Source organism: Trichogramma pretiosum, unplaced genomic scaffold (genome assembly GCF_000599845.2).
Source record: "Trichogramma pretiosum strain Unisexual culture from Peru unplaced genomic scaffold, Tpre_2.0 scaffold16, whole genome shotgun sequence".
NCBI classification, from domain to species: domain Eukaryota; kingdom Metazoa; phylum Arthropoda; class Insecta; order Hymenoptera; family Trichogrammatidae; genus Trichogramma; species Trichogramma pretiosum.
In genome coordinates this window covers 1547126-1570931 of record NW_019641647.1, presented here as the reverse complement: position 1 = coordinate 1570931, position 23806 = coordinate 1547126, and the positions used below count along the sequence as shown (strand labels likewise).

At 35.0% G+C, this 23806-nt stretch overlaps 7 protein-coding genes across 8 annotated transcripts; 5 read left to right on the top strand and 2 right to left on the bottom strand.

Annotated features, from left to right (window-relative positions):
• The first annotated feature begins 163 nt into the window (after positions 1-163).
• On the top strand, positions 164-1433 carry LOC106658267 (venom serine protease-like). The gene is made up of 4 exons (XM_014380142.2): positions 164-182; positions 271-599; positions 791-1051; positions 1120-1433. The coding sequence occupies exons 1-4, from the start codon at positions 164-166 to the stop codon at positions 1276-1278; spliced, it is 768 nt and encodes a 255-aa protein (XP_014235628.1). The 3' UTR covers positions 1279-1433.
• Positions 1434-1439: 6 nt separating this feature from the next.
• LOC111693868 lies at positions 1440-2787 on the top strand. Of its 2 annotated transcripts, none has more exons than XM_023459831.1 (4): positions 1440-1568; positions 1646-1981; positions 2061-2327; positions 2424-2787. In XM_023459831.1, exons 2-4 carry the CDS (start codon positions 1979-1981, stop codon positions 2583-2585), a joined length of 432 nt encoding a protein of 143 aa, XP_023315599.1. In that variant the 5' UTR covers positions 1440-1568; positions 1646-1978; the 3' UTR covers positions 2586-2787. The 2 variants fall into 2 exon arrangements, with proteins under 2 accessions (XP_023315599.1, XP_023315600.1); XM_023459832.1 differs by having other exon boundaries at positions 2061-2317; positions 2424-2500.
• Positions 2788-2880: 93 nt separating this feature from the next.
• On the bottom strand, positions 2881-4530 carry LOC106658988 (zinc finger protein 578-like). Its single transcript, XM_014381232.2, has 3 exons — positions 4233-4530; positions 4032-4152; positions 2881-3967 (listed from the first exon to the last, which is right to left on the bottom strand). Exons 1-3 carry the CDS (start codon positions 4256-4258, stop codon positions 2936-2938), a joined length of 1179 nt encoding a protein of 392 aa, XP_014236718.1. The 5' UTR covers positions 4259-4530; the 3' UTR covers positions 2881-2935.
• An 803-nt stretch (positions 4531-5333) lies between these two features.
• Positions 5334-6973, top strand: LOC106659011 (odorant receptor 49a-like). Its single transcript, XM_014381279.2, has 6 exons — positions 5334-5633; positions 5711-5972; positions 6042-6358; positions 6442-6549; positions 6653-6805; positions 6886-6973. Exons 1-6 carry the CDS (start codon positions 5379-5381, stop codon positions 6958-6960), a joined length of 1170 nt encoding a protein of 389 aa, XP_014236765.1. The 5' UTR covers positions 5334-5378; the 3' UTR covers positions 6961-6973.
• A 764-nt stretch (positions 6974-7737) lies between these two features.
• Positions 7738-8292, top strand: LOC106658262. The gene has a single exon (XM_014380129.1). The coding sequence runs from the start codon at positions 7738-7740 to the stop codon at positions 8290-8292; it is 555 nt and encodes a 184-aa protein (XP_014235615.1).
• Positions 8293-12827: 4535 nt separating this feature from the next.
• On the top strand, positions 12828-19153 carry LOC106658253. Its single transcript, XM_014380118.2, has 9 exons — positions 12828-13458; positions 13731-13790; positions 14684-14985; positions 15073-15345; positions 15410-15702; positions 15780-16382; positions 16469-16630; positions 16710-17000; positions 18354-19153. The coding sequence occupies exons 1-9, from the start codon at positions 13172-13174 to the stop codon at positions 18726-18728; spliced, it is 2646 nt and encodes an 881-aa protein (XP_014235604.1). The 5' UTR covers positions 12828-13171; the 3' UTR covers positions 18729-19153.
• Positions 19154-20688: 1535 nt separating this feature from the next.
• Positions 20689-23514, bottom strand: LOC106659172 (ras-related protein Rab-30). Its single transcript, XM_014381578.2, has 5 exons — positions 23445-23514; positions 22828-23366; positions 22292-22375; positions 21894-22229; positions 20689-21807 (listed from the first exon to the last, which is right to left on the bottom strand). Exons 2-5 carry the CDS (start codon positions 22912-22914, stop codon positions 21697-21699), a joined length of 618 nt encoding a protein of 205 aa, XP_014237064.1. The 5' UTR covers positions 22915-23366; positions 23445-23514; the 3' UTR covers positions 20689-21696.
• Positions 23515-23806: the final 292 nt, after the last annotated feature.

Sequence of the window (23806 nt, the reverse complement as noted above, 5' to 3'; positions counted from 1 at the left end):
CTTGTTTATATTTTCAACTGTTTCAACCATGGCCCAAAGTTTTAATGAAAGTTTTATCAATGAAATAGTGAATTTTCATAACTATTGTGTTTTTATGAGAACATAAAAAAATCGTGTTACTAACGTTTCTTCAGTTGAAATTTAAAAGGCAAGTCGAGCCACAATGCACATATTCTTGAATTGTATCATAATTTGTATGATTTAAATGATATTTTTTTTGTAAAATCAAAATAAAAAACTTCCTACTAATAAGTTTTGATTTTATTGCAGCTGTACTATATAATCATGCAAACAATTCACCGTTAACTGGTCACGGATTGAAAGTAATAGAAAACAATGATTTACCGTATGTAGTATTGGTAGCACATCGCCGTCACGGCAAAATATGTACAGGAACTTTAGTCACTAAATATCACATTGTGACAGCGGCTCATTGTATTCGATACGAAAATCCTACTGATTTAGAGGCTATTGTCAGGATACCCCCTTATGTCGAGAGCCATAAGTATCCAGTCAGTTCATCGATTACTTATGACCAATGGACCAAATTTAATAATGTAAATCCACGATTTCCTAGTAATGACATTGCTGTACTATCGGTAAGATCAAAGCATAGTTAGAAGGAACATTTACAGTGTGATTTTCTCTATTAAAAAACAATGAAATATTGAGTATAATTTTTAAAATTATCGGAATGACTTCAAAAATTTGTATATACATCACATTAGAATCTTTTTTTTTACACGAAAAAAGATAAGCTTACTTTTTAGTGATCAGCTATTTTCCATAGCTTGAAAAGCCGGTCGAAGATATACAGATAGGATCGATTTCTTTCGACCAACCAATTGCAAAAGCTCAAGTCACAACCGTTGGGTGGAGAAGTTGCAAAAAAAATTGTCTCTTCCCTCAAACATTTGTCACGGTAAACCAGTTTGTTGAGGATCCGGAATTATGTCGCAAAAGACTTGCAAAACAAAATCTAAATGTCATTGGCAAGATCAACGCAATATGTACGAAAATCGATGGGTCTACATCTGCTGCTCTTGAATGCGTAAGCATAAATCTTGAATGAAAGTTATAAAAACGATTATCTCCATGTACACATATTTTTTTCGACAGGGAGACAGTGGAGGTCCTTTATTAGATAAACAATACATGATCGTTGGCATCGCCAGATCACGTTGTTTCAGCAAAAATAAAAACGACTTTGAAACGTTTAATGTTTATACAGCCATCAGCGTTTATAAACAATTTCTTTTCGAAAGTATAAAAAACTAACTCTTTTTCAGTGAAAACAATGAAATCTAAAACTATAAAGCAAAATTTATCATCACCTTCTTTTGCCTTCATTGTAACGTTTTTTTGTCGTCATCATGCCTCGTGAAAATAAAAATATAATATACTTATGGCACGTGTATACATTTTTACGTTCTCTTTTTTAACATTTCTTAAAAATTAATTGATTGATATATTTATACTCCAAAATTTATTAAAATTAATTTGATTAAATAATTACCACTTCGGTGAAATGCTTGTCAACACAATACTTTTTCTGTTATACTCATTTTGTAAGTAATAATCCAATTATTTAAGAAATCATTGTAAATATTAATTAACCGATTATAATTATGCATACAAATTATAGTAATGCTGATTACTCATTCGCTGGCTGATCCTCTAATTGGTTAAGAAGACTTAGACCAAAAATACCTATGAATACTCATTCATAGTATCTGTCATTTAAAAGCACATAGCAGATTTCCACATCTGTACTGGAGTTTTGATAACGAAGAGTCACGTATTGACTTCAGCTCATTGTTTAGACGAAGTTAACATTCCTGATGTAAGTGTCAAAATCGGTGATCCAAGTCCAAGAAATATTAATAACTACTCGGTTCAATGGTGGAAAACATTTGATTAATGGACTGAAGAAAGCATTGTAGCCTTGGAATTTGATGATAATGACACAGCCATTATCATGGTGCGTAAGCCAAAAAAAAATATCGCCTTTTTTAACCGATTGTCGTTATTTTAATATTTATAATATAACTTTATTCCAGTTGTGGGGAGAAGTCATGGGAGACATAAGTCCTGGTAAATTATCATTCTCAACGGTCAAGTCGCTCAATCAGGTCAAAGTTTTAGGATGGAAATACTGGAATCGGAATTCTCCAAAACCTTTTCGGTTGCGAGTTGCATTTTTGAAAGTAGTAGATCTTGCTAAGTGTCGGACTCAATATGAAGCTTTGAGCAATCGACTTTTTCAAAGAGAGGATAATATTATTTGCACCAAAGCCAATCCACTTGCAGTGATAGAGTGGGTAAAAGTAAAATATTTATCCATTTTCTATATTTAATGTTTCATTAATTAATTGACTTTAATTGACTTTAATTGATTTCTTTATTTTACTTTTTACGTATAGGAAGATAGTGGTGAACCTCTGTTGAATGAAGATAATAAAATTATTGGCATTAACACTTCGTTATGTGTTGGTGCGTCAAAACATAAACTTTTGGATACAATTAATTTTCACATTAATCTGCGATATTATAAAAATTTTATTTACAGTGTAGTACAAAATTGAAATCAATCTCAATACACATGATGACCTAGTTAAGTTTTAACATATAACAATGTATAAAATCTTTAGACTATTTATATTATTGTTTAATTTTTATATCTAAAATGCAAAGTAACGTACATTCATTATTTCTGAAAAGAATAAACAAACATTAAGTTTGTTTTAAGAAATTTGAGTGTAATTATTAGTTTTGGTGTCAAAACGCAATGCAATTTTTTAAACTACTCAATACTGTAAGGATTTTCTAATAAATAAATAATCAAAATTTAAACAATGTTTCAGTAGCGTTATGTAATAATTGAAGTGTTACTGCAATTAAGAACTTGGTAAACTTGAATGAGTATTGCTCGCTATTATTTAGAGCGTCTTCTTGAAGGTACTTCAGATTTTCTCATACACCTGTAATGATAAGGTTCAATCTTACCATGTTTATTTTCCATGTGCCTGAGAACAAAAAATTGTTTTTGGAACGATTTAGGGCACATTACACATTGGTAGATTAATACTAATTCATGTACATCATAAACATGGTTTTTGAAATCTGTTTCTCTACTGAATGTTTCCCTGCATAAGTCACACTTGTGGGTTATTTGACCATGTGAGTCCTTGATGTGCTTATTAAGAACACCTTTTTGCGTGAAATTTTTTTGACATAATTCACATTCATATTTTCTAATTTGAAAGTGTCGTGTATCCTGGTGTTTTCTGAGACTGCAATTTGTGGTAAACTGTTTAGAGCATATATCGCACTTGTGGATCTTTCTATTTATGTGTACAAAATTAACATGTTTGGTCAGAGCAGCTTCCTTCTCAAATTTTTTTTTACATATTTCACATTCAAAGGGTCTCTCAATAGTATGCATCAATCTAAAGTGCTTTTTGAGCGAATTTTTAAATGCAAAAGCCTTTTTGCACCAATCACACTGAAAAGGTCTTTCAGTAATATGGACTGTAACTATGTGTTTATTGAGATACCTTTTATAATCAAATATTTTTGGGCATAAGTTACATTTGTAAGGTTCGTCTGGTTTATCTTTCAATGATTTCTTTCTTCTAGATGATGTTTTTTGTTTGATTTCACCAAGTTCATCTTCATAAAAATTGTTCTCAACAAAGATTTCTTCAAAATTTATAAGATTTTTTTCATTGGCCTTCGATGTTTTTGAATTTTCATCAGCTGTCTCATTTTCTAAACATATTTGAGTTCCAATATCTAACAATGGCATTAATGGATCTATTACAGGCTTAGATTCAGGTTCTATAGTGATTTCGTCTTCAATAGTACAATGTTCTGTTTGTATAATGGGCTTAGATTCAGGTTCTATAGTGATTTCTTCATCAACAATACACTGTTCTATATCAATGTCTTTATACATAGTTTGAAGCTATAACAAAATCGACATTATTAAATGAATATTGAAAAAAATATTAAATAAAAGCTTATCTTACATTATTTTCAAGTGAAAACAAATCTTTTTTTAATTCTGGGCATTCAGCTACATCAGATGAAAATTCTGTATCATGACCATTTTCTTCATTCACCCAGTCATTATTTGATTCAACTTTCACACTAAAAAAATATTTAAAAAAATTATTCATTCGTAAATAAATAGCAGAATTACCCATTTCAATAAACTCTTGAATACTTACTCATCTATGTTTAAGTGAAGTTCCATTATTTTGTATCTAATACTAGAATATCTTTAATTTTGGAACAAGCAAAAAAGATCAACTGGACTTGACGTTAACGTAAGTATTATCTATAATTGAAACATTTAAAACCAATGCAAACAGATATATAGCAGTATAGCAGGTACTTGTATTTTTTCTCAATATTCATTAGCAATACATAAGGCTCATATTCAAAAGTATTACCGAGAAAAAAATGAATATAAATATAGGTATAGATTCTAATATTGATAAATTATGGTTAAACTTGTCTGCTCGAGCAGCGCGGAAATGAAAATGAGTAGCAATAGTGTACTACACATATAGGTTACGCTATTAAAACAGTCTCATATTCAAACTTACTCGAGTGTATATTTCTGCTGCAAAACTGCACTTCGTGTCATGCATTTAATTTCCTTGTTATTTATACTTTAAGAGATTTTATATTTCACTAAAAGATATATTTTTTTTTATAAAACTCAAAAAATACTCTTGTCTAAAGACAATGATAAATTTAAAAACTTCCCGCTCGTTCTGCAACTAGCTTCAAGACCTATGACAAAGTTCTAAGAGGTGCCTAATTTAAAACTACTCTACCATGCAATCAAACTTTTGATTCGATCTAGTCGAATTTTACAGTCGCATAGTCCAAGTTTCATTCGGTGTACATAAATTTTCATTAACTAACAATAACTAACAATATACAAATCAATACACTTTGACAAAAAAAAATTTTAAATATTAAAAAAGTCGACGATTTTTAAACTTTGGGTACATTTTGATTATGCAAACACATAAAAAAACTTTAGGTTCAATAGTGATGTAAGTTTCATAAGTTTAATGTAAGTATGTAAAGGTTTACTTAAAAATTCAACCCTTTACCATAATTTCTAACTTATACTTTTCGTTATTACCTGATCAAATTAGATATGCTAGACTTTTACTCTAGTATAATCATCGTCTTTGTTATAAAATCGATAGTGGTAGTTAACTTGGTATATTCTGTTAGAAACCCGATTATAGGTTTTCAAACTGTTCTAATGCAAATCTGTTTTGCCAACAATACTTTTTAGTCGATTATAATTCGAAAACTTTATCGAACGATTCTTGCATTTAAATAATTTGAATATGATGGAACATGTAGTGAGACGTTATGAGAAATACAAAGATGGTATTTTATTCATGCTTATTGTATCTGGTTTATGGCCAAATTATGATGAACACCCGGAAAAATTAAAGATTATCTTGAGCATCTGTTCTGCTGTTACAACTGGCGGGGCTACTCTGGGTATGGTTTACTTTTGCATTAGCAATTTTACGAATGTTAATGTTCTCACAAGAGGTTTAGGGCTGATGATCAGTTACTTTTCAACTTTTTTAAAAGTTGGTTGCTTTATGAATTTTAATAAATCAATCATTATTTATTATATTTAATCAGTACATATACTTCGAAAATTCAGGTCATCGTTCTAGTCTATCATAAAAAAAATATTTTAAAGCTCAGCAAAGGAGCATCGGCACAGTTTGAGGAAGATTTAAAAACCCCAGCTAATCGTCCGTTTTTGTTAGCCTATTTTCCAACTTTTTCAAAATTTTATTACTGCTTTAGATATTCGGTAGCACTTAATATTTTCATGATGGTTTTAAAACCACTGCTGGCATTACGTCAGGGAAAATATATAAGAACGTATCCTGTGAAAATACCTTTCGAGTATGAATCAGGTAAAGAATTACATGATAATTACTACCGAGTCAAACTTTCAATCATCACGAATTTTCATCTTTTGATAGGAGGCTTAGTTCATTGGATTATTTACGCCTTAGAAGTGGCTGCTGGATACTATTGCTGGAGCGTCACAGTTGGCGTCGATACCTTTTTTGGATTTTTCACACTTCACCTGGTCGGTGAGTTGCAGTTGCTCTCATCCCGATTCGCTGACATGAAACCTGACAAAAACCATCGAAAAATCATTAAAGAACTCGTCGACAGGCATAATTTATTGATCGAAGCTCAACGTACGGTCCAAAAAATATTTGGTTTGTTATCGGTTTGGTTGGCCATCACCTGTGCGTTCATAATATGCGCGATAATTTTTCAAGCAACAGAGGTATGTTTTAATATATCTTAGCATAATAAAAAAATTAATTTCATATTAATAATGTTTAACTTTTATCAATCATACTTAATAAGACCAAAAATATGACTGCCTACAAAGCTGTTTATTTGTTGTGCTATGCTTTTCTAAAACTAGTACAAGCCTATAGTTATGCTTGGTATGGTCACATTATAACAGTAGAAGCAAGTATCACAATTTTTTCTGATGTTAAACATAAAATTACGTAAAGTTATTTTGAATTTTCGAAAGTAATAATGTATATCGCGTGGAATTCGAATGATTTAGAGCGAGAGATGTCTGAATGAAATGTACAACTCAACGTGGCCGGGATTGGGAGATGTAAGACTAATGAAAGATATACTTTTCATGCAATCGCAGAAACCACTCATTTTTAAAGCTAAATCTTGCATGATTGTCCAACTCGATATGTTTACAAAGGTCATTAAATCTACAATGAATTTTCAAATAAAAAAATGATGCTGTACGTTTGATAAATTTTTGTTATATTTTTATTTCAGATAATACACACGTCAGCTTCATATTTCTTTCTATTACAAACTTTAGATGAAGGTCAAATAGAAAATTTTAAGTAAATGTGAAACTACCACAAAAGTTGAATTTGATTTTTTCTGGAACAACATTATTAAAACTGACGATTATCCAAATTTTAAGCAAATTTATCATTATTATTTATACGATAAATTTTAAAGAATTCAACTATTCCTCACTAAAATGAATTTTATTTATGGAAAATCAAAATTTTTTTAATAATAATTTTTTTAATAAATCAATATATATTCATCTACTTACAACAGAACTCATTAGCTAATTAGAGTAATTTTTATTTTAAGGTCTGATCATTAAAGTTAATTTTAATTTCATTTTTATGTGCATTAATTTCTAATTTTCAATTAATTTCTGGACAATCGATTATACTTAATTCATTGTGGCTTATGGAAAATAATTTTCAATGATATAGTATAATACTTTTAATAATTAAATGGATTATTAATTTTATATTTGATGCAAATATTTGAAATTTTTATATAATTTTGATGCACGAGAGCAACATTTTATGTGCACCTATGAAGTACATATTTTTCTATTCAAGTAGCGAAAATTAGTCTTTTTTTAATTTAAAAATATTTGATCCACATTTTTATTCAATGGAATACAGGCGTATTAGAAAAAAAAGAAAAACCCGCGGTTCTTCTAATGAGTTTTCATTCATTTTTCGAGTTAATATCGTCGCCACGTGCGTGCTCTCTTTCATTAAGACTGGGTCAATTAAACGACAGACTAGAAGTCCCGTTTGAAGTTTTGGTGATCAAGTGAACTATTAAGAAATTAAAATTATTATTAAGGAAGTAATGGCGACCCGAAAGTACCACAAATCAAGAGTCAACGATTGGTTTCTCAAAAATCAATTCAGTGATGTAAAAATTCAAACTGCATGTGGAAATTTTGTGTTAGCCCATAAGAATCGTCTCGCCAGTGCCAGTCCAGTTTTTGAAGAAATGTTTGTTCACGCATCAGAGGAAAGCAGTGTGGAACTGGACAACGTGAAATACAGCGAATTCGTCGAAATACTGCGTTACATCTACACGGGTAAAATTATCGAGTACAATGATTCAAATTTCATGAGTAAAGTTTTGATAGCGGCTAATGAATTGATGATATTTGGACTAAAAGCGGATATGGAAAGAATCTTAGCAAACAACATTAATATTGATAATGTTATTAAATTGTTCACATTGGCAGACCGGCATACTGCTCTTTATTTGAAAATGGAAACCCTAAAATTTATCGAACGCAATATTACGGACGTTGTTACTACACATGATATGAAAGCGCTACCTGCGGATTTGACATGTCAAATATTGCCAGCTGTATTGGCAGTGGGAACTGATTCTCAATATAAGTAAAACGCAAATAGTATTATTTATGTGGTATGGTGCTATTGAACCTAAAAAGTTTGATTAATTAATGACTTGATAAAAGAGCCCGCAAAAGAACTAAGTTGAAAGAAAGACGGATACCGAATAGCATTGTTTTCGCGTCAAAATCGAGCGCGAGATCGAGTGAAGTAATAATTTGCTTCATTTAGTTGACCCACGTGACACTCTTCTTGCGAATACGCAGCGTGTTGCTAGAATCAAGTTGAAGCAAGTTTGGAATATCTTAATTGATTATCTAAAAGTTGAGACAAAAATAAATAAATGTCTTACATTCGTTCATTTGAGTAAGGGTGGTCAAATGTATTAATTGAAAGTGGTGCAACCTAACGTGCAAGAACATTACGTACTTCGTATCATAATTTAAAAAAATGCATGTTCTCCATGTAGAATAGATTTCCTTGTTCAAATTTGAATATTTCTTCATTTTCAGTTGTTTTTAATAGAAAATTATGTTTTATTTTTTTAATTTTGTATAAAATTTTTATTAGCTTATTGAATTAGATTAAAGAAAAGAAATCTAGAAATATTAAATAAATTTCAATTGAAAGTTGTCTTTGTGTTTCTAATTGAATAAACGTTATACGTAGTCAGAAGTTCTATTCCATATATGGTACTTGTAGTACTTAATGTTGTATTAGTTATAGATACAATAAAAAAGCTCTAGCCCTTGTATCTAATATATTTGAACACACATCTGTCAATAAATTATTTTATAACTATAATCAATTTTATAATAAAATTTAAAATAAAAAAGTTATTTTTTTTAAATAAAGTTACGTGTTGAACGTTATTTATTCAATCAATAATGGTTAAATTCATTGTGCAAAAGTATAAGAGAAATCCTCTAAAGTTTTATAGCCTGAAAGTAAGTTAAACAAGTAGAAAAGTGAAATTAACAGACGGGTAAACCAACGTTCTCTCGTCACTTTTGACATTTTTAACCTCAACTAAGTTCAAACTAATCGACTTACCCAGATAGAAAGGTTCAAAGGAGCTCTCTATGTGGAGTTTCAACGTCAAGAAATACCTAACTAAGACAGATTAGTCTCAATTATTTTATTCACTTATTTTATTAAGGGAGCATTCTGGTTTACAACTCTCTATAAATTGATTTATTTTTTATAATGGATTTCGAATGGTAATACCTTCTTCAACTATGTGTAAAAATTTCAAAAGGATTCGAGTAATATAAGTATATACTTATTAAGTTATTATCGGAGCGCCGTTTTGGTCAACGAATAATATATTTTGTAACAAGACTCATCCAGGAGTTGTTTTCACCCGAGCGTAGCGAGACTAGTTGCAAACGATATTTTTTAACTCTGTTTGCGAGAAACTAGGGTTTAAAAATACTTTTTTTTTACGAAATACTGTATTTTTGCTTTTTGTATGCTGGGTCGCAGAGTAGGATGCAGAAACTACATATTATTCTACTGTATTAGTTTAAATTTATTTGATTTTTTAATAAAAAAAACTTTGAACCCGCTTTTTCCAGATTAACGTTTTTGTGACTGGCCACCATGATTCAGAAAAAAGTACTGGACCGATCGTTCTGAAATTTTTTCAGCTTATTGTTGACATATGTGGTTATAGTTGGAAATTCTAACATTTGAAAAAATTCGCAACCAACTATTTGTTTAGAGTGAAAAATCGCAAAAAAATTTCTTTTTTTTCATTTTTTTTTCTATGGATGCCATTCTGTCATTTTGAAATGAAAATTTTTTTATAGGTTCCAACCATAGCCAGTACCTTCACGAACAAAACGGTTACTGTTTTTTTGTGGCACTTTTTTTTGCTCTTACGGAGATTCGGTGTATACCACCAATGATAGTTTTAAATATCATCTATCCTTCCTAATAAATTCGCAAAAATCGAATAATTTTGGGCAGTGTAAACCAGAATGCTTCTTTAAAGTGAATGAGAAAAATATTCAATAATTTAAAAGAAAAAATGAAAAATTAATAAAATGCAACACAGCTTGACTTCTTCGATCTCTCAACTCATGTTTTGAAGCAATAGCGGATAAAATAACACATTGAGTAAAAATAGATTTTCAATTTGAATTCATGTTGGACACTGCGCCAAGCACGAAATATTACATATTCATATGCGGATCGATGCGTTTAAATCTGAAAAAATACAATTATAGCAAAGTAGAGCAATGACACAATGAGGACACGATCTTCCGGGGCATAGGTCTCCTCACTATATGTTTCTTCAATGTAGGAGCTGCAATTTATGAGGTGTACATGAATGCACGAGAGGCACGATCGGTTCGCGCGCGCGAACACGACGACGACGACGATCACAAGTAAGATCGGCATGCATGTGCATGTATGTATATGGGAAAATCCGCCAACGCATTAATGTTATGTTAGGTAAACTGCTATTTAAGTAGTATATAAGAATCGGAAAAATCGATGAAAATAGAAAATTTCAGAAAATTGGATAGCACCATTAGATAGGTGAGAACAAAATACATCGAAAACATGTTGTTGTTAAATTTTTTAGCGAAGTTGGTACTGTTATTGGCTCAAAACGTGAAATTAGCGGCTACGGTGCGCCCGGTCGGTTGAGCGCCGACTTTAATCTCTCTTTTAGCTCGAAATTTTCAGTTGTTGCACACGCTGGAAAATGGTGTTTTCTACATAAGAAAACCTCATCTTGAGATATTCAACTTTGAAATGTATTTTTCAGTTTTTTCCGGGAAAATGGAAAAGTTCAGAAAATTTGACCTCAGCTTCAAAAAGCTGAGTAATTTCCCATTGAAAACCTACATCATATATTTTTTCTAAGGATTTTTAGTGGCTTTCCTGTCGAGTTCGAAATTGAGAGATTTTGCTTAAAAACGCCGCTCGGCCAGGTCGCTAGGACAATTCAGGAATTTTGCTCCATAAATGGTTCAAACACAACTTCTCTCAATGTTCTTCTAACTGTTCCAACATTTTAAAATTGTTAGCAAACATAAATTCGTAAAAAGCCATACAATCACAGCTTTTTTAATGATTTTTTTAAATTCAAACAATTAATTTTTTATACTCATGTTCATTTAGCCAAGATTACTGCCTTTTTAGGTATACGCATTATGATTGGGTAATATTCAAGAACTGAACTTGAAAATAAACCATAACAACTTTTTAAAGATAATACACAATTAATTTCCATTTTGAATTCAATAAATGACCGTAACATTAATTCGATAGACATAATTTTCTTCAGTTTCGATAATATCGATGATCAGTGATTTATGATGAATAAAAAAAAATGGCAGCAAGTGGAGGTAAAAAAAATCATTTTTAATGATTGAAATATTAATGAGTCGGCGGAATTACCCATATGCGTATACGAAACAGCCGTGCATTTAAGCGCGGTCTAGGCCAAAAGTCACGCGAAACAAATTTTCGATTCACGAACGACCACGCTGACGTGAACTTTTGCCATTACAAGCAGCCACGTGTTCATCGGAGTTGATTATATACTTATTGTCCTCTCTTAAAATAATGATGACCCTAAAAGTGAAGCCAATCTATTCGGCCTCTGATTGGTCGACTGACTTTTGACTCGAGTCGAAACGTAATAAAGTGACATCAACGGTCAAAATAGCAACTTTTTTGAAACTGACTGAAAGATGTAGGGGAGAACTCCCGTTTATGGCGCACTTAATACCATTAAAAAAATACTTGCGTGTAAACAAGAATGCGCGGATCATCATTGATGAATTTCATTAAATTGGCTTCTTTGCTGGAGTACAAAGGGGTTTAAAAAGAATGCCATTGTAAGTTTCAAAAGCCAATGTCACTTGCCTAACGAACACGACATGCTATAGATATTAAACGATTTTTGTACCAAATAATTTATTGTAAATATTGTAAGTTTTTCAAGTTTTACGGATCAAGGGCAATGAATTGCTATTCTCAGCTGTAAAATTATAAGTACGGAAATTTTCAATAAATTCAGGCATGAGTTTAGAAAACGAAATAATTAGTTTATTTGCTTAATTTTACAGAAATTGATTAATCCAGGAAGTACGTTCGATCAGAAATTATTACAACGTTGGACGAGATTCGAGAGGAAGAAAATTCTTGGAAGAAGAGTCAAGAAACAAGTAGGCAAGCAGACGCAACATGCTGTGTGTGGGTAAAAAGCTCGAAAGCAACACGTAGTTTTGAACTGCACTCGTTCAAACAAGCCCCGTTAATTTGGAATCGGGCGCGAATCTCCCCCAAGTCGTGGCACATCAGGTATAATGTGGATCGTTGTAGCGTGCCAGATGCATATATTCTATATGTGCATTGCACGTGCTTTGCTTGGCACGCGGGCCCCAAGAAGATCGCGAGAAGATGTTTGCAGGCTCGTCACGCGATCCGCGTTATTAAAGCTCGCCCAGTGCGAGCTCTGTATACGGGCGCAAGCCTGCAGCACACACACACATGCACGAGCTACGATGCAAAAGCTATCTCGCGAGCGTGTTGCCATCTCAGTACTGCCGCGGTGAGCTTTCTCGGCGCATCCGATCGTCGTCGTTACTCTTGTATTCGTAAAACGAAATGCCTAAGCTCCGCTGCGTGTTTGCGCATTCACTGCTTTTTAGCTCGTTCGGTCGTTCGCCATGACGATCTCCTTTCAGCTACCTCATTAGAGCGAGCAAGTGTAAAAGCTTGTTAAAGTGAGCTCGTTATATTTATTTAGCAATGATGGATGTGCCAAGTAATCTTTGGAGAAAATTTTATAGCGTGCAGAGTTTCAAGTGTCCCTCGTAGGACAAAAGCATGCAGCTTCTTTACCAATTACTCAGTTTTTATACGTCGTCACGAGAAGATTCGCTAATCCATCCAAGTTGGAAAGGATGAAGTCGTCGGTTCTAGAGCAGCGTCGAACTCGCAGCAGTCACAACTTGCGACGTTCGAAGCTGTTTTCCCTCTACGCCAAGATATTCCGACTGCTTCTTGGCAAATTCGAGAGCAAGGATGGATTCGACGAGAACGCGGAGCTCGTCGACGACTACAGCCGCGAGCTCGATGCCCTCGTGCTGCCTAGTAACGAGGACTGGAGGCTGCGGGTTTACTACAGCCTGGTCGAGTTGCAGAGGGAAAACGATCGGGCTCTGGCCGTCGCCGCTCTCCATGACATACCGTGAGTTCTCCCACTCAAACTTCATACTTTTCGAGTATTTCAATGTACTTCAAACATCTGAGCTCTTTCAATTAATATCACTTTTTACATAAACTTTACATCAAAGAGCTATTTAAGCATAAATTTCATTTTGAAGTTTCATCGATCAGAAATAACAACGGGAATTCTACTATAAAATTAATCTTGATTAGATTTCAAAAGGATCCGAATAAGAATATGTATTGAAAATATTTCGTAGAATTGCGATACATCAATAACCTAATGTGTTGTAGGTATGAGGAATTGCAACAGTTAGAAACCTTTGACTTATTTAGGTATACGCAAGCTGCGACGTAAGAGGAAATATATTTATAATTTCAGTATTTTTGTGTCATTATTATAAGGTTGCAATTGATTTTATATTTAATAATCAAGCCGAATATATGGAAAACAGAAAAATGGCACTGTTTATATTGAAAACAAGATATTATTGCATAGGCGTATAAAACTTTAAACCACGTACAATTCTTAATTTACTTGAGCCACGAATGGTGCCTATGTAATGATATTTTGTTACAACTATTATAATTAGCAAATCTTATGGCTGATTTTGCTGCAATAATTCCATATATATTTTTGTATATTATATGTTATTCCATGAATAAATACTGAAACATGGATTATTTTGGATCACTTATTAATGTTACTGTTTCACTTCCTTAATATGAATTGTTTTTTATCACACTTATTCAATCTTATATTTTACACTTTTCTCTATATATATTGAAATAAAATTATACATTTTTTTGCACATTAAAACTTACTATTCGTGTAAAATAAAAACTTACATGTGTATATTACCAAAATCACACAAAAAGATTCATTTTTCAAAAATGAAATGGAGCTAAAAATTTTATTTTTACAATCGAAAATGGATCTTATTTTGTGTGATTGTTGATAAAATAATATCTGTATCTGTACATAGCAAAAAGTCAACTTATAGATTTACTTACCGAAGCCAAATTCATACTACATCATACATTTTACATACCCACTTATGTTTACATTCAGTCAAATTAGCATAACCCTACAGTGAACCGCGTGCAGCACCGCGTAAGGGAGTCACACGATCATTTTCGTTGATGCAAAAAAGCAAAAAAAGTGAAAAAATTCAATAAGAATTCAATAAAAAAAGGAAAAGATGTCGGAATAATGGAGATGTAATGGTGAAACAATTGTGAGATAGAATGAGCGAGGCTCAGCAGTCGGCGGCTCGTCAGGGCCGCCAGCAGATCGTCGAGGCGGCCTTGAAACGATGGGACTGGGAGCCGAGCGCAACGACGGCCTATCCACTGACGCCGAGGTCGAGCAGAAAATTGGACGCGGACTCGAGCACGTCGATCATGCTGAAGGCCTCGGCGGAGCCCGGCTGGAGATTGAGGGACATTCTGTTGGCCTCGAGGCTGCTGATCGAGCGCTGCGACCAGCCGTACTCAGACGAAGCCGAAACGAGGAGGGTCTTCGGGCTCGTCTACGACGTGCTCAGATGTAATGCCCACTAACGATCAATCGCTATCTCTCGATAATTAATGTGGCTTTGCACGTTGAATCACGCCAAGTTGCGAACGATTGCAGACAAGCCGATACTGAATCGGGCCCTCGACGACGTGGGATTTTGGCTGCGCCACGGCGAACTGAAGGAGCGAGAGCGCGTCGTCTGGCTGCTGCTGTACGACATGCAGGGCCGGAAATTCGCCAAGCCAGTCGGCAGCGCAGCCCTGGCGCTGCGCAACGAGGCCCTCCGAGAGGCCGGCCTCCTCGAGATCGAGCAGGCTCTGCAAGACACGAAAACCAGATTGGCCGCGAGCCTGTCCCGATTGCGCATCGGAGGTTCCGCTCTGAATCTCGGTAAGGATAAATCTAGGTCGAATAAAGCACGAAGATCGTTACGAGCCGAGTGTCTCCTCCTCAGACGAGCTTCTGCCGGCACACCTGCGAACGGCCGAGGGGGTGACCTGGGGTGACGAAGGCGCCATAGCTTCTGGCTGGGTCAACAGCTCCAAGTTGCCGACGCGATACCAGTTCGTGGAGGAGATGCGCAAGATCGGCCTGAGCCTCAGCCACAATTGCTCGGCCAACAGCGAGCTCCACGAGTACCAGTACGTCTTCGATCCACTCTGCCCGAAAGTCGTCAATCTGCACGAAAAGGCCCGAGAGAAATTGGCCGTGTCGCAACTCGTCACCAAGCACGCCTTCGTTTTTTTAGTGAGTCGCTGCTCCGATCGATCTGCTTATTGAACTTTTTAAATCCAATGTGTCCATTACTGCTGGCTGTAACGCAGGACAGGTCGCTGTGCGTCGGAGCCGCCGCTCTGACTCAGGCCATGCGAGCGGGCAAGCTCTGCGGCCCGGTCATACTGACGCACTGTCTGGCCCCCCGGCACGTCGGCTACCTGGCCGAACTGCTGCGCGACGTCGAGGACGCGGGTCGCCTGCTGGTGTTCGGCCTCGGCGAGGCTCGCGACGCCCAGCAGGGGTACCTCGAGCGGGCCCTGGGCCTCGGCCCGGAGCGATGCAAGCTCTACGCCGAGGGCTACGCCCAGGCCCCGACGACCCCCGAGATGGAGCGGGCCACGATCGTCTTGGCCGTTCCGCCCTGCAGCTACAGCGGAGTGCGCGACGTGGTCGATCTGGCGATAGCGCGCGGGGGCGATCTCGAGCTCCTGGAGTCGCTGACCAATCTCGAGGCCGAGTCGGCCCTGCAGCCGCAGGCTCACTTGGCCGAGCAGATGGCCACGCTGCGCCACGCGCTCACCCGGCCCAATGTGCAGATGCTCGTCTACGAGGCGCACACCCTACTGCCGTCCGAGACCACGGAAATGATCGAGCAGGCCGTCGAGCACGCCAATCGACTCGCCAAGGACAAGTTTTTGAGGGAGCGGCCGGTACTGCCATTCTGTTGCGTCCTATATAGACAACCTCCTTATTTTCCTCCAAATTTACGCGTTGCGCTCGTTCGATTGTTTCGCAGTTGAAGAAAAAGTCAAAACTACGCGAGCATCCGACGGTGAAACCTAAATCGGCCAAGCGAATGTCGGTCATGTCCATTGACAATACATCCAAATCCCTCGATGAATCTGCCAAATCGGAGGACGAGAACACCGAGAACTCGACTTCATCGACCAATGCAACGGTAGCATCTTTTATCATACTTTTAATAATCACGAATTGTTTAATTATATAATCTATTGCATACTGAAAAATTACCCAAGATTCCTGAGAGCGACCTATTCGAAATGTGGCCGCTGAGTCAGCTGTACGAGAAGGACTGCAGTCGTTTGATCGATCAAGGCTCCTTCGTACTGATCGTCAAGCGCAAAGAAATGATGCAGTTCAATTCGCTGTTCATGATCAAGGTGGCCGAGGCCAAGGGAGTCTTTGGCGAGTCGTCGAAGCAAAGACAACAACCGAGCCCACCTCCTAAAACGCCGGACTCGCAGATGGCCAACAATGCAAAGCACTCTAGATCAAAATCCAATCGCAAGAGCAAAAAGCTTCTCAAGGTACGTTGGGGATCACGCGGCCTCCTAAATAATTACCGCCATTGCACGAGAGCGACATGCTTGCATGCGATAATTTACAGCTCGCTACACACGAATAATTTGAATTACATGATCCATTACGTGTGGCGGGAGTACTTAACACTATCGAGGCTATTGAATACTTTAGCTGATTACACGATCGAGTCAACTACATGTTTTTAAATACTTTCCTTTTTAGTTATCAATACATGAGTAAATTTCGTGAGATTTTAATATTTGTGTCAACTCCAAAATATTCGCGTAAAAACTTGAAAATTACCATTTTTGTAAAGTTCGTATTAAATTTTCAACTTTAACTTGTCTTGAAAACAATTTCTAATAATTCACAAACACAAACTCATACAAAAAACATGCAATTTATGGCGCTTTTTCTGAGTTTGGAAATTCAACTCATCCTATTTTTAATTTTCAAATTTTAATGACCGGTCTACCCATCAAGCAGTTGAGTCAAAATCATCACTAGGGATCTTCAGAAACTGTAATTTTCAAATCGATTTCTACTATTTTAACGATTCTTTTATAAAATCTCATTATCCCAAATGGCCCCATCATAATTCATCACCAAATTATGGGAAAACAGTTTTCAAGTAGCAGAATTGAGTGAAATTTCCATTTATTATTGTGCAGGCTTTTTCAAAAAAGTTATATATAATATAAACAAAGACTCTGCCCTCGCCCATTTTGAGTACATTTTAAGCCACTTTTGCGTGGTACATCAATAGTTTTACTTTAAATAGTATATTTCGTATTGCCGAACATTTAGGAAAAAATACCGTTGAGTGCCTTTTTTTAAATGGCGAAAAATTAGTATTTTTAGCAATTTTAAAAGTACACATTGTTTTAAAAGCATGTTTCATTTAGCTATAACATGTGCTTTTTTGAATCTTCAAAGGCTCTCGCCCGAATTTATTAAGCACTATTTTTTCAGGTTTCTAAATCAATTGTAAGACCCCCAAAAAAGTTACACGAGTGTGCTCTAAATAAAACCGTATTTTTTAAAGCAAATTATTAAAATTTCTCGAGATTTACTCATATCAATCAAACTCTTGCGGTTGAAAAAAATTCGTGCACAATTGATATTGAGCTACTTTGAAGTGGCCTTATAGGTATCTTTTTTGCATATATACCACTGACCTAAATTCTCATATTTCATAAAATTGGTAGGCTTTTGTGATAGCCTGCGCGATCTTGACATTATACATTTCCATACACACGATCCGGTCTCACGAAAGTATGTTGCAGCCGATAATCCGAGCACATTATAATAGAATTGGTATTTGCGACTTGCGGCATTATGCATTGCATCGATTGCAGCAACAATTCGAGCGGCTGACGGCGCCCACCCACGCGAGCATCGCGCGCCTCGTGAGCGTCACGGCGAGCTGCCCGCGCCACCAGCAGCATCTCGAGCACGAGGAGCAGCTGCTGCAGGAGCAGGTGAGGGAGGCCAGACGCCACGACGCGCGCCGCTGGTGGTCCGACCTCGGCCACTCGTGGCGCTTCAGCGACGAGTATAACTTTCGCGCCCTCCGCACCGATCCGAGGACCCGCAAGCTCCTCTTTCCCGCGCACGTCACCAGGCTCGTTTATAACGACCAGGACGACCAGCAGCAACGACGTCGCGACGATGCCTTGTATCCTACTAATGATCGCTTCAACGCCGATGAATTGCGTCTCACCTTTCCGTGAATAGTAAACGACTAAATTCTTCCGAGTCTACGTATGCGGCGACAAAACCTTATGAATCTTTTCTGAAATTTTTAGTAAACGCGGTGCTCTGCTGACTATTTGTCTCTACTTTTAAATTTTCATTGACAAAGTTTAATTCAATTTACTCGTCAGGTATCAAAATCGAAAATGAAGCCAAGTACTTACAGAGTACTTTTTAATCGTAATAGCTCTACACCCTACACATCTCTAATTTACCTATAATATTGTTCTCGTGCTGCTCGTCGTTAGCTTGCGTGCGAGAGTACCATTAATAATTGTTGTTTTCCAACTTTCTACTTCGCTTCTTTCCCTTTTCCCTTCTTGTTCCTTGTCATTTTAACTCGCTCATGTAAATTTTCTAACACTTTTTTTTCTTCGCAAAATACTGTATACGATTCTTTCTTGTACAATTAAAAAACTTGATCCAAAAACATTGTAATAAAAATTAAATATTTTCAATAATAAAAATAGTATAAACAAATAATTGATTTTTATTTCTCACTCTACGTTACCCTCAGAATATCCCTGAACTTTTTGATTGCCTGGAAAATCTTAACGAAGAACAGCTACGTAAAGCCGCCGAAACTTCTCAAAGAACTCAGCAGTTGAACGCACAGTGCTCAAACAAGAAGTTACAATTCGTTGATCTGCTTAACTCTGCTTTGCAGAATTTGCACTTCGTAAGGCTTTTCAATTTCGATTCCCTTTTTTTTCACACGATTTCTTGTAAGTCATCAAAATTTTCTCTAATACTAGCGCGACGACGACGATGAGCAAGTCGCGGAAAGCGACAGATGGACGATAATGAGTCAAGCGATTGAAAAAGAACGCAAAGTTCCCCACGACAAATCAACTCTACATAATATCATAAAAGCTCGCCATTGCGAGAGCAGCGACTTTTTTGATTTATCGTTTAAACCAATTCTATTTGATCCGTCGAGTCTGAGAAAATATCAGTCCGCACCTTCGTCGGGAGAAAGACGAGTAACTTTCGCTAAATGCTTGGAGACCGTGGCTGAGACTGCTCCTCCCATTTACGAAAGATTGTCTTACGAAGCTTGATGATGTTTATAGTTTTTAAAGGAGCTCTGAGAGCTTGAACTTTTTTCAATTTTCTATTTTTAGCCTGATAAAAAATTAAATATTGTGCCTTTCTTATGCTATAGCGGTAACGTAAAATACACGTAATTAAGAAATATTATCGATTTTATTATTTCTAGAAAAATCGAATGCAAAAAGTGCGCAGCACGAGTAAACTATGATTAAATGTTTTGCAACGATGAACTCATATGTAACAGCTAATCGAACCGCGGGGACAAGTCACTAGATAAGGCGTGAAAAAAATGTGCATCGCATGTAAAAAAAAAAAAACCAAAGAATATCGTGTATGGCAATCCGTGACAACGTATTTTATCGATAAACTTGAGAAAGTGAAAACTTAAAAGAATGTATAATTACATGCAAAGTGCTTTTTTTAACGTAATCGTAAAAAAATTACGTTGAATCGAGCAATTTGCTAAGGTGAAATGAATACAGTAATAGATGTTTGATAAAAAATTTTTATTTGCACCAACTTAATAATCTTTTTCTTAATTAACAAAATTTATGTTTGTATTGATTTATAACAATGATTTATGATAGCAAGGAATGCACTTTTTTGCATATTAAGTAATAAAAATACTGATATAAAAATTACATTTTTGTAACCCAGAATTATCTATTTCTTTTAAACATAGTGAGTGATATTAATGTTTCAACAAAAAATTTCTAAAATTCTTTTAAAAAATTAAAAAATTGGACATGTCATTTTTTTTCTTAATAGAAACATTAAAAATTTAACTATTTTCATTTAAAAATTACTTGTATATTTTATCAAATGCTGCACATGTTAAAAGAAAAATGTTATCAAATATTATTTTCTAGTATCTTTAACATTTGATTATTTTAATTAATTTAATTCAACGTTAATTTTTGTACATACAACTGTTACTTATTTTTCAAATCTGAAAACCATTGCTCTGTACTCTTACTTGATAGAAAATGGTATTATCATCTTGAAAAAATAACAGGCAGATACTTTTATACAGAAAATGTCAGAAAAACTCAAATGGACAAAAAAAGAATTTTATAATTGGAAACTCTGGGATAAAAACAAGATAATTCTTTTCTCATTCCTCAGCGATGATATTTTCTTTTTCAGAAATAAGAGACAGTGTACTGTACATAGTAATAAATTTAATTAATACTGTAATAAAAACAAAAATATGGTTTGGAATTTGCTTTGAAGACGATTTTTCTCAAAATTCAATGTGACTTATTTTTCTATTTAAATATAATGTGTCAATATTAAACAGAAGCTATCTTTAAATGCATCTGATTTAAGTTTTTTTTAACCAGACTAGATAAATTCTAGAATTTACTTTTTGACTCGAATAGTATAAAAATGAATCTCAATTGAAATGTATACGTTAAGATTTTCCCACAAATAATTTGAAGGACATCAAATAATTGAATTTGTTTTAGTATTTATCCTCAGAACCAACAATAATATAATTGACTAAACATTTAATCTCTAATAAAATATTTTTTAATTTAACATTCTAAAAAGCTTGCAAATCTTGTCAATTAACTATTAGAAAATAGTTACTGATATTGTTTTTTAAAAATATTTAGTTGCACCAAAAATAATAACATTTATTTAAAAATATCGATTAAATACCTGAAAAATTGTTCAGTTTGAGCATTGCCTTTTTGTAAATGTTTCACTCATACACCGAACAAAATACCAGATACAACACATAAAAATCACATAATTGAACAATTCAATAGTTTTTTTGTCAGTCACTGTAACATTCGCTGAACTGTCTTTATAAAAGTGTCACTTTTAAAATTTTTCTTGATTATTTTTGTTACTATTCTAATGTAAACTGAACTCTTTACTAAGTTTTTAGGTAAACCGACTACATCCACAACTATTACTATCACCAATTGCTGTAGTTTTACCATTAATAGATGTAGTATTTTGCTCATATCTAGGTAGCTCTTTGCACCGTGCTTGCTAAAAAGGTATAAGCATATATTTAATTGAGAAATGAAATAAATAAAATGAAATAATTAGAAACTCAATACAAAAAAATATATTACCTCCATGAGTTCTGCTGCTATTTCCATGAATAATCTTTCAACGTTTTCAGCTTCTTTTGCTGATGTTTCTAGAAAGTACATACCATGTCGTTGTGCAAAATCTTCTCCTACATGTGTAGGAATTTCTCTATCTTCTCTGTCAATTTTATTTCCAACTAATATCCTTAAGACTTTATTACTTGCATATTCTTCAATTTCTCTCAACCAATCTGGTAAACAGTCAAAAGTTGGTTGAGAAGAAATATCATAAACCAAAATAAGAGCATGGGCAGAGCGATAATAACTTTGCGTTATTGAACGAAACCTTTCTTGTCCTGCGGTATCCCATATTTGTAGCTAACAATAAAAGCCATGTAATTTTTATAATTTAAGTGTTGTTTAAGAATAATTGTTATTACCTTTATTTTCTCATTTTCTACTTCAACAGTCTTAATCATAAAATCAACACCAATAGTAGCACCTTGACCAGGTGGAAAAAGCCCCTATGAAATAATAATAAAAATTAAAACAATGGTAGTCTTTCAATTATCACCATTGAATCATAGATATGTGATATCTATAGATATAATATTATGAGTCATACTGTGAAAAGCTCTTGAAATGAGGTTTTAGAGAGTTTGCTTGCTTAAAAATTCAACTTATTAATCCAGGAATTATTATGAATATTTTACATTAATTATGAAAAGCAATATTGAAGAGGTGATAAGTTGTCATGATTTTTTAACATACAATTCAATTTTTAAAAGGATATAATATACAATCATTAGTTTAATTGAAATTAGAGTACTTAAAAATTCCATGGCATAGATTTTTAATGAACATTATCAGTTAGTTAAGTATAGTATGAAATAGGCAACTCGAGATCCAGTACATTAGGTCACTCAACCTTGACGAAATTCAAGTCAATAATTTGAGAGAGAAAAAAGGTGGCTACCTGTGTAAATCTCCGAACGAGGCAGGTCTTGCCAACGCCGGCATTGCCAACGAGCACAACTTTGAACAAAAACTTGTAGTCCTCCATAATGCTGTTTATCGATAAGGCCCCGAGTCGCCGATTCTTTCGCGTATCTTCATGTAAACACTGATCTTGAAAAGTTGTTGATACGGTTCGTAGCTGTCACGAACAGCTGCACACGCGACTTTCACCGCGATGGTTTACTCCTCCCCACGAGTGTCGGCATAATCAACAACAATTGCGTCAACGCAATGAAGGAAGCAGTAGCAGCGGTACGCACATATGTCAACAATTTATTACTGTATCGCATGAAATGCACACCAACAAGTCCTCATCCGCGGCACCAACGGTTCTATCGAGTGCAACACAGACTGTTTACGTCGTTGCAGAGAGCCCCTTCTTGCCGAAGCTCCCACGAGTGTACGCTATGATGTGTGCGGATATACCTATAGCGCGTTGTAATACATACCGCTAAACAATGTCAACGCTGTCGCGCCAAACTATTGCGAACGGTATACCTATACATTATACAAATACTATAGATGATAGTACGGAATTTAAGTAGTGGAGTGCAATGACGTGCATCGTATACTTACCATTTTCCTTTCTCTCTTTCTCACCATTTTCAATGGAAAAAGCCGTCTGCTCTGGAACAAGCAATATGAGTCATGCCCGACCAAGCGGCTGATTCAAAATTTACAATTTTTACCTTTAAAATTTAATTTTTAAGCAGCTATTTGCCAACATGCTGCATCATGGTTTTTTCATATGTAATTCACTAAATCTTTTAAAAACTGTGGGTAAAAAACTTTCAGTAGATTCTTTGTAATACTTAATTTATGATCTTCACATTGCTTGTAACCTGAATTATATTGCACTTGCTCTCGTTTCAAAGATATATTATACTATGCAAAGACACGTAGTAACGTAGGTTTGCTGGATTCTACTACACACCCAA

Coding starts and splice junctions, on each gene's coding strand:
- LOC106658267 (XM_014380142.2), top strand. Junction 600..790: donor ATGACATTGCTGTACTATCG/GTAAGATCAAAG, acceptor TATTTTCCATAG/CTTGAAAAGCCGGTCGAAGA. Junction 1,052..1,119: donor CATCTGCTGCTCTTGAATGC/GTAAGCATAAAT, acceptor TTTTTTCGACAG/GGAGACAGTGGAGGTCCTTT.
- LOC111693868 (XM_023459831.1), top strand. Junction 2,328..2,423: donor CAGTGATAGAGTGGGTAAAA/GTAAAATATTTA, acceptor TTTTACGTATAG/GAAGATAGTGGTGAACCTCT.
- LOC106658988 (XM_014381232.2), bottom strand. CDS start 4,258: ATGGAACTTCACTTAAACATAGATGA. Junction 4,153..4,232: donor CTTCACTTAAACATAGATGA/GTAAGTATTCAA, acceptor ATATTTTTTTAG/TGTGAAAGTTGAATCAAATA. Junction 3,968..4,031: donor TGTTTTCACTTGAAAATAAT/GTAAGATAAGCT, acceptor ATTTTGTTATAG/CTTCAAACTATGTATAAAGA.
- LOC106659011 (XM_014381279.2), top strand. CDS start 5,379: ATGATGGAACATGTAGTGAGACGTTATGAGAAATACAAAGATGGTATT. Junction 6,359..6,441: donor TAATTTTTCAAGCAACAGAG/GTATGTTTTAAT, acceptor ATACTTAATAAG/ACCAAAAATATGACTGCCTA. Junction 6,806..6,885: donor AACTCGATATGTTTACAAAG/GTCATTAAATCT, acceptor TTTTTATTTCAG/ATAATACACACGTCAGCTTC.
- LOC106658262 (XM_014380129.1), top strand. CDS start 7,738: ATGGCGACCCGAAAGTACCACAAATCAAGAGTCAACGATTGGTTTCTC.
- LOC106658253 (XM_014380118.2), top strand. CDS start 13,172: ATGAAGTCGTCGGTTCTAGAGCAGCGTCGAACTCGCAGCAGTCACAAC. Junction 14,986..15,072: donor CGTCTACGACGTGCTCAGAT/GTAATGCCCACT, acceptor GAACGATTGCAG/ACAAGCCGATACTGAATCGG. Junction 15,703..15,779: donor AGCACGCCTTCGTTTTTTTA/GTGAGTCGCTGC, acceptor GCTGTAACGCAG/GACAGGTCGCTGTGCGTCGG.
- LOC106659172 (XM_014381578.2), bottom strand. CDS start 22,914: ATGGAGGACTACAAGTTTTTGTTCAAAGTTGTGCTCGTTGGCAATGCC. Junction 22,230..22,291: donor TAGAAAATGAGAAAATAAAG/GTAATAACAATT, acceptor TTTTATTGTTAG/CTACAAATATGGGATACCGC. Junction 21,808..21,893: donor TAGCAGCAGAACTCATGGAG/GTAATATATTTT, acceptor ATACCTTTTTAG/CAAGCACGGTGCAAAGAGCT.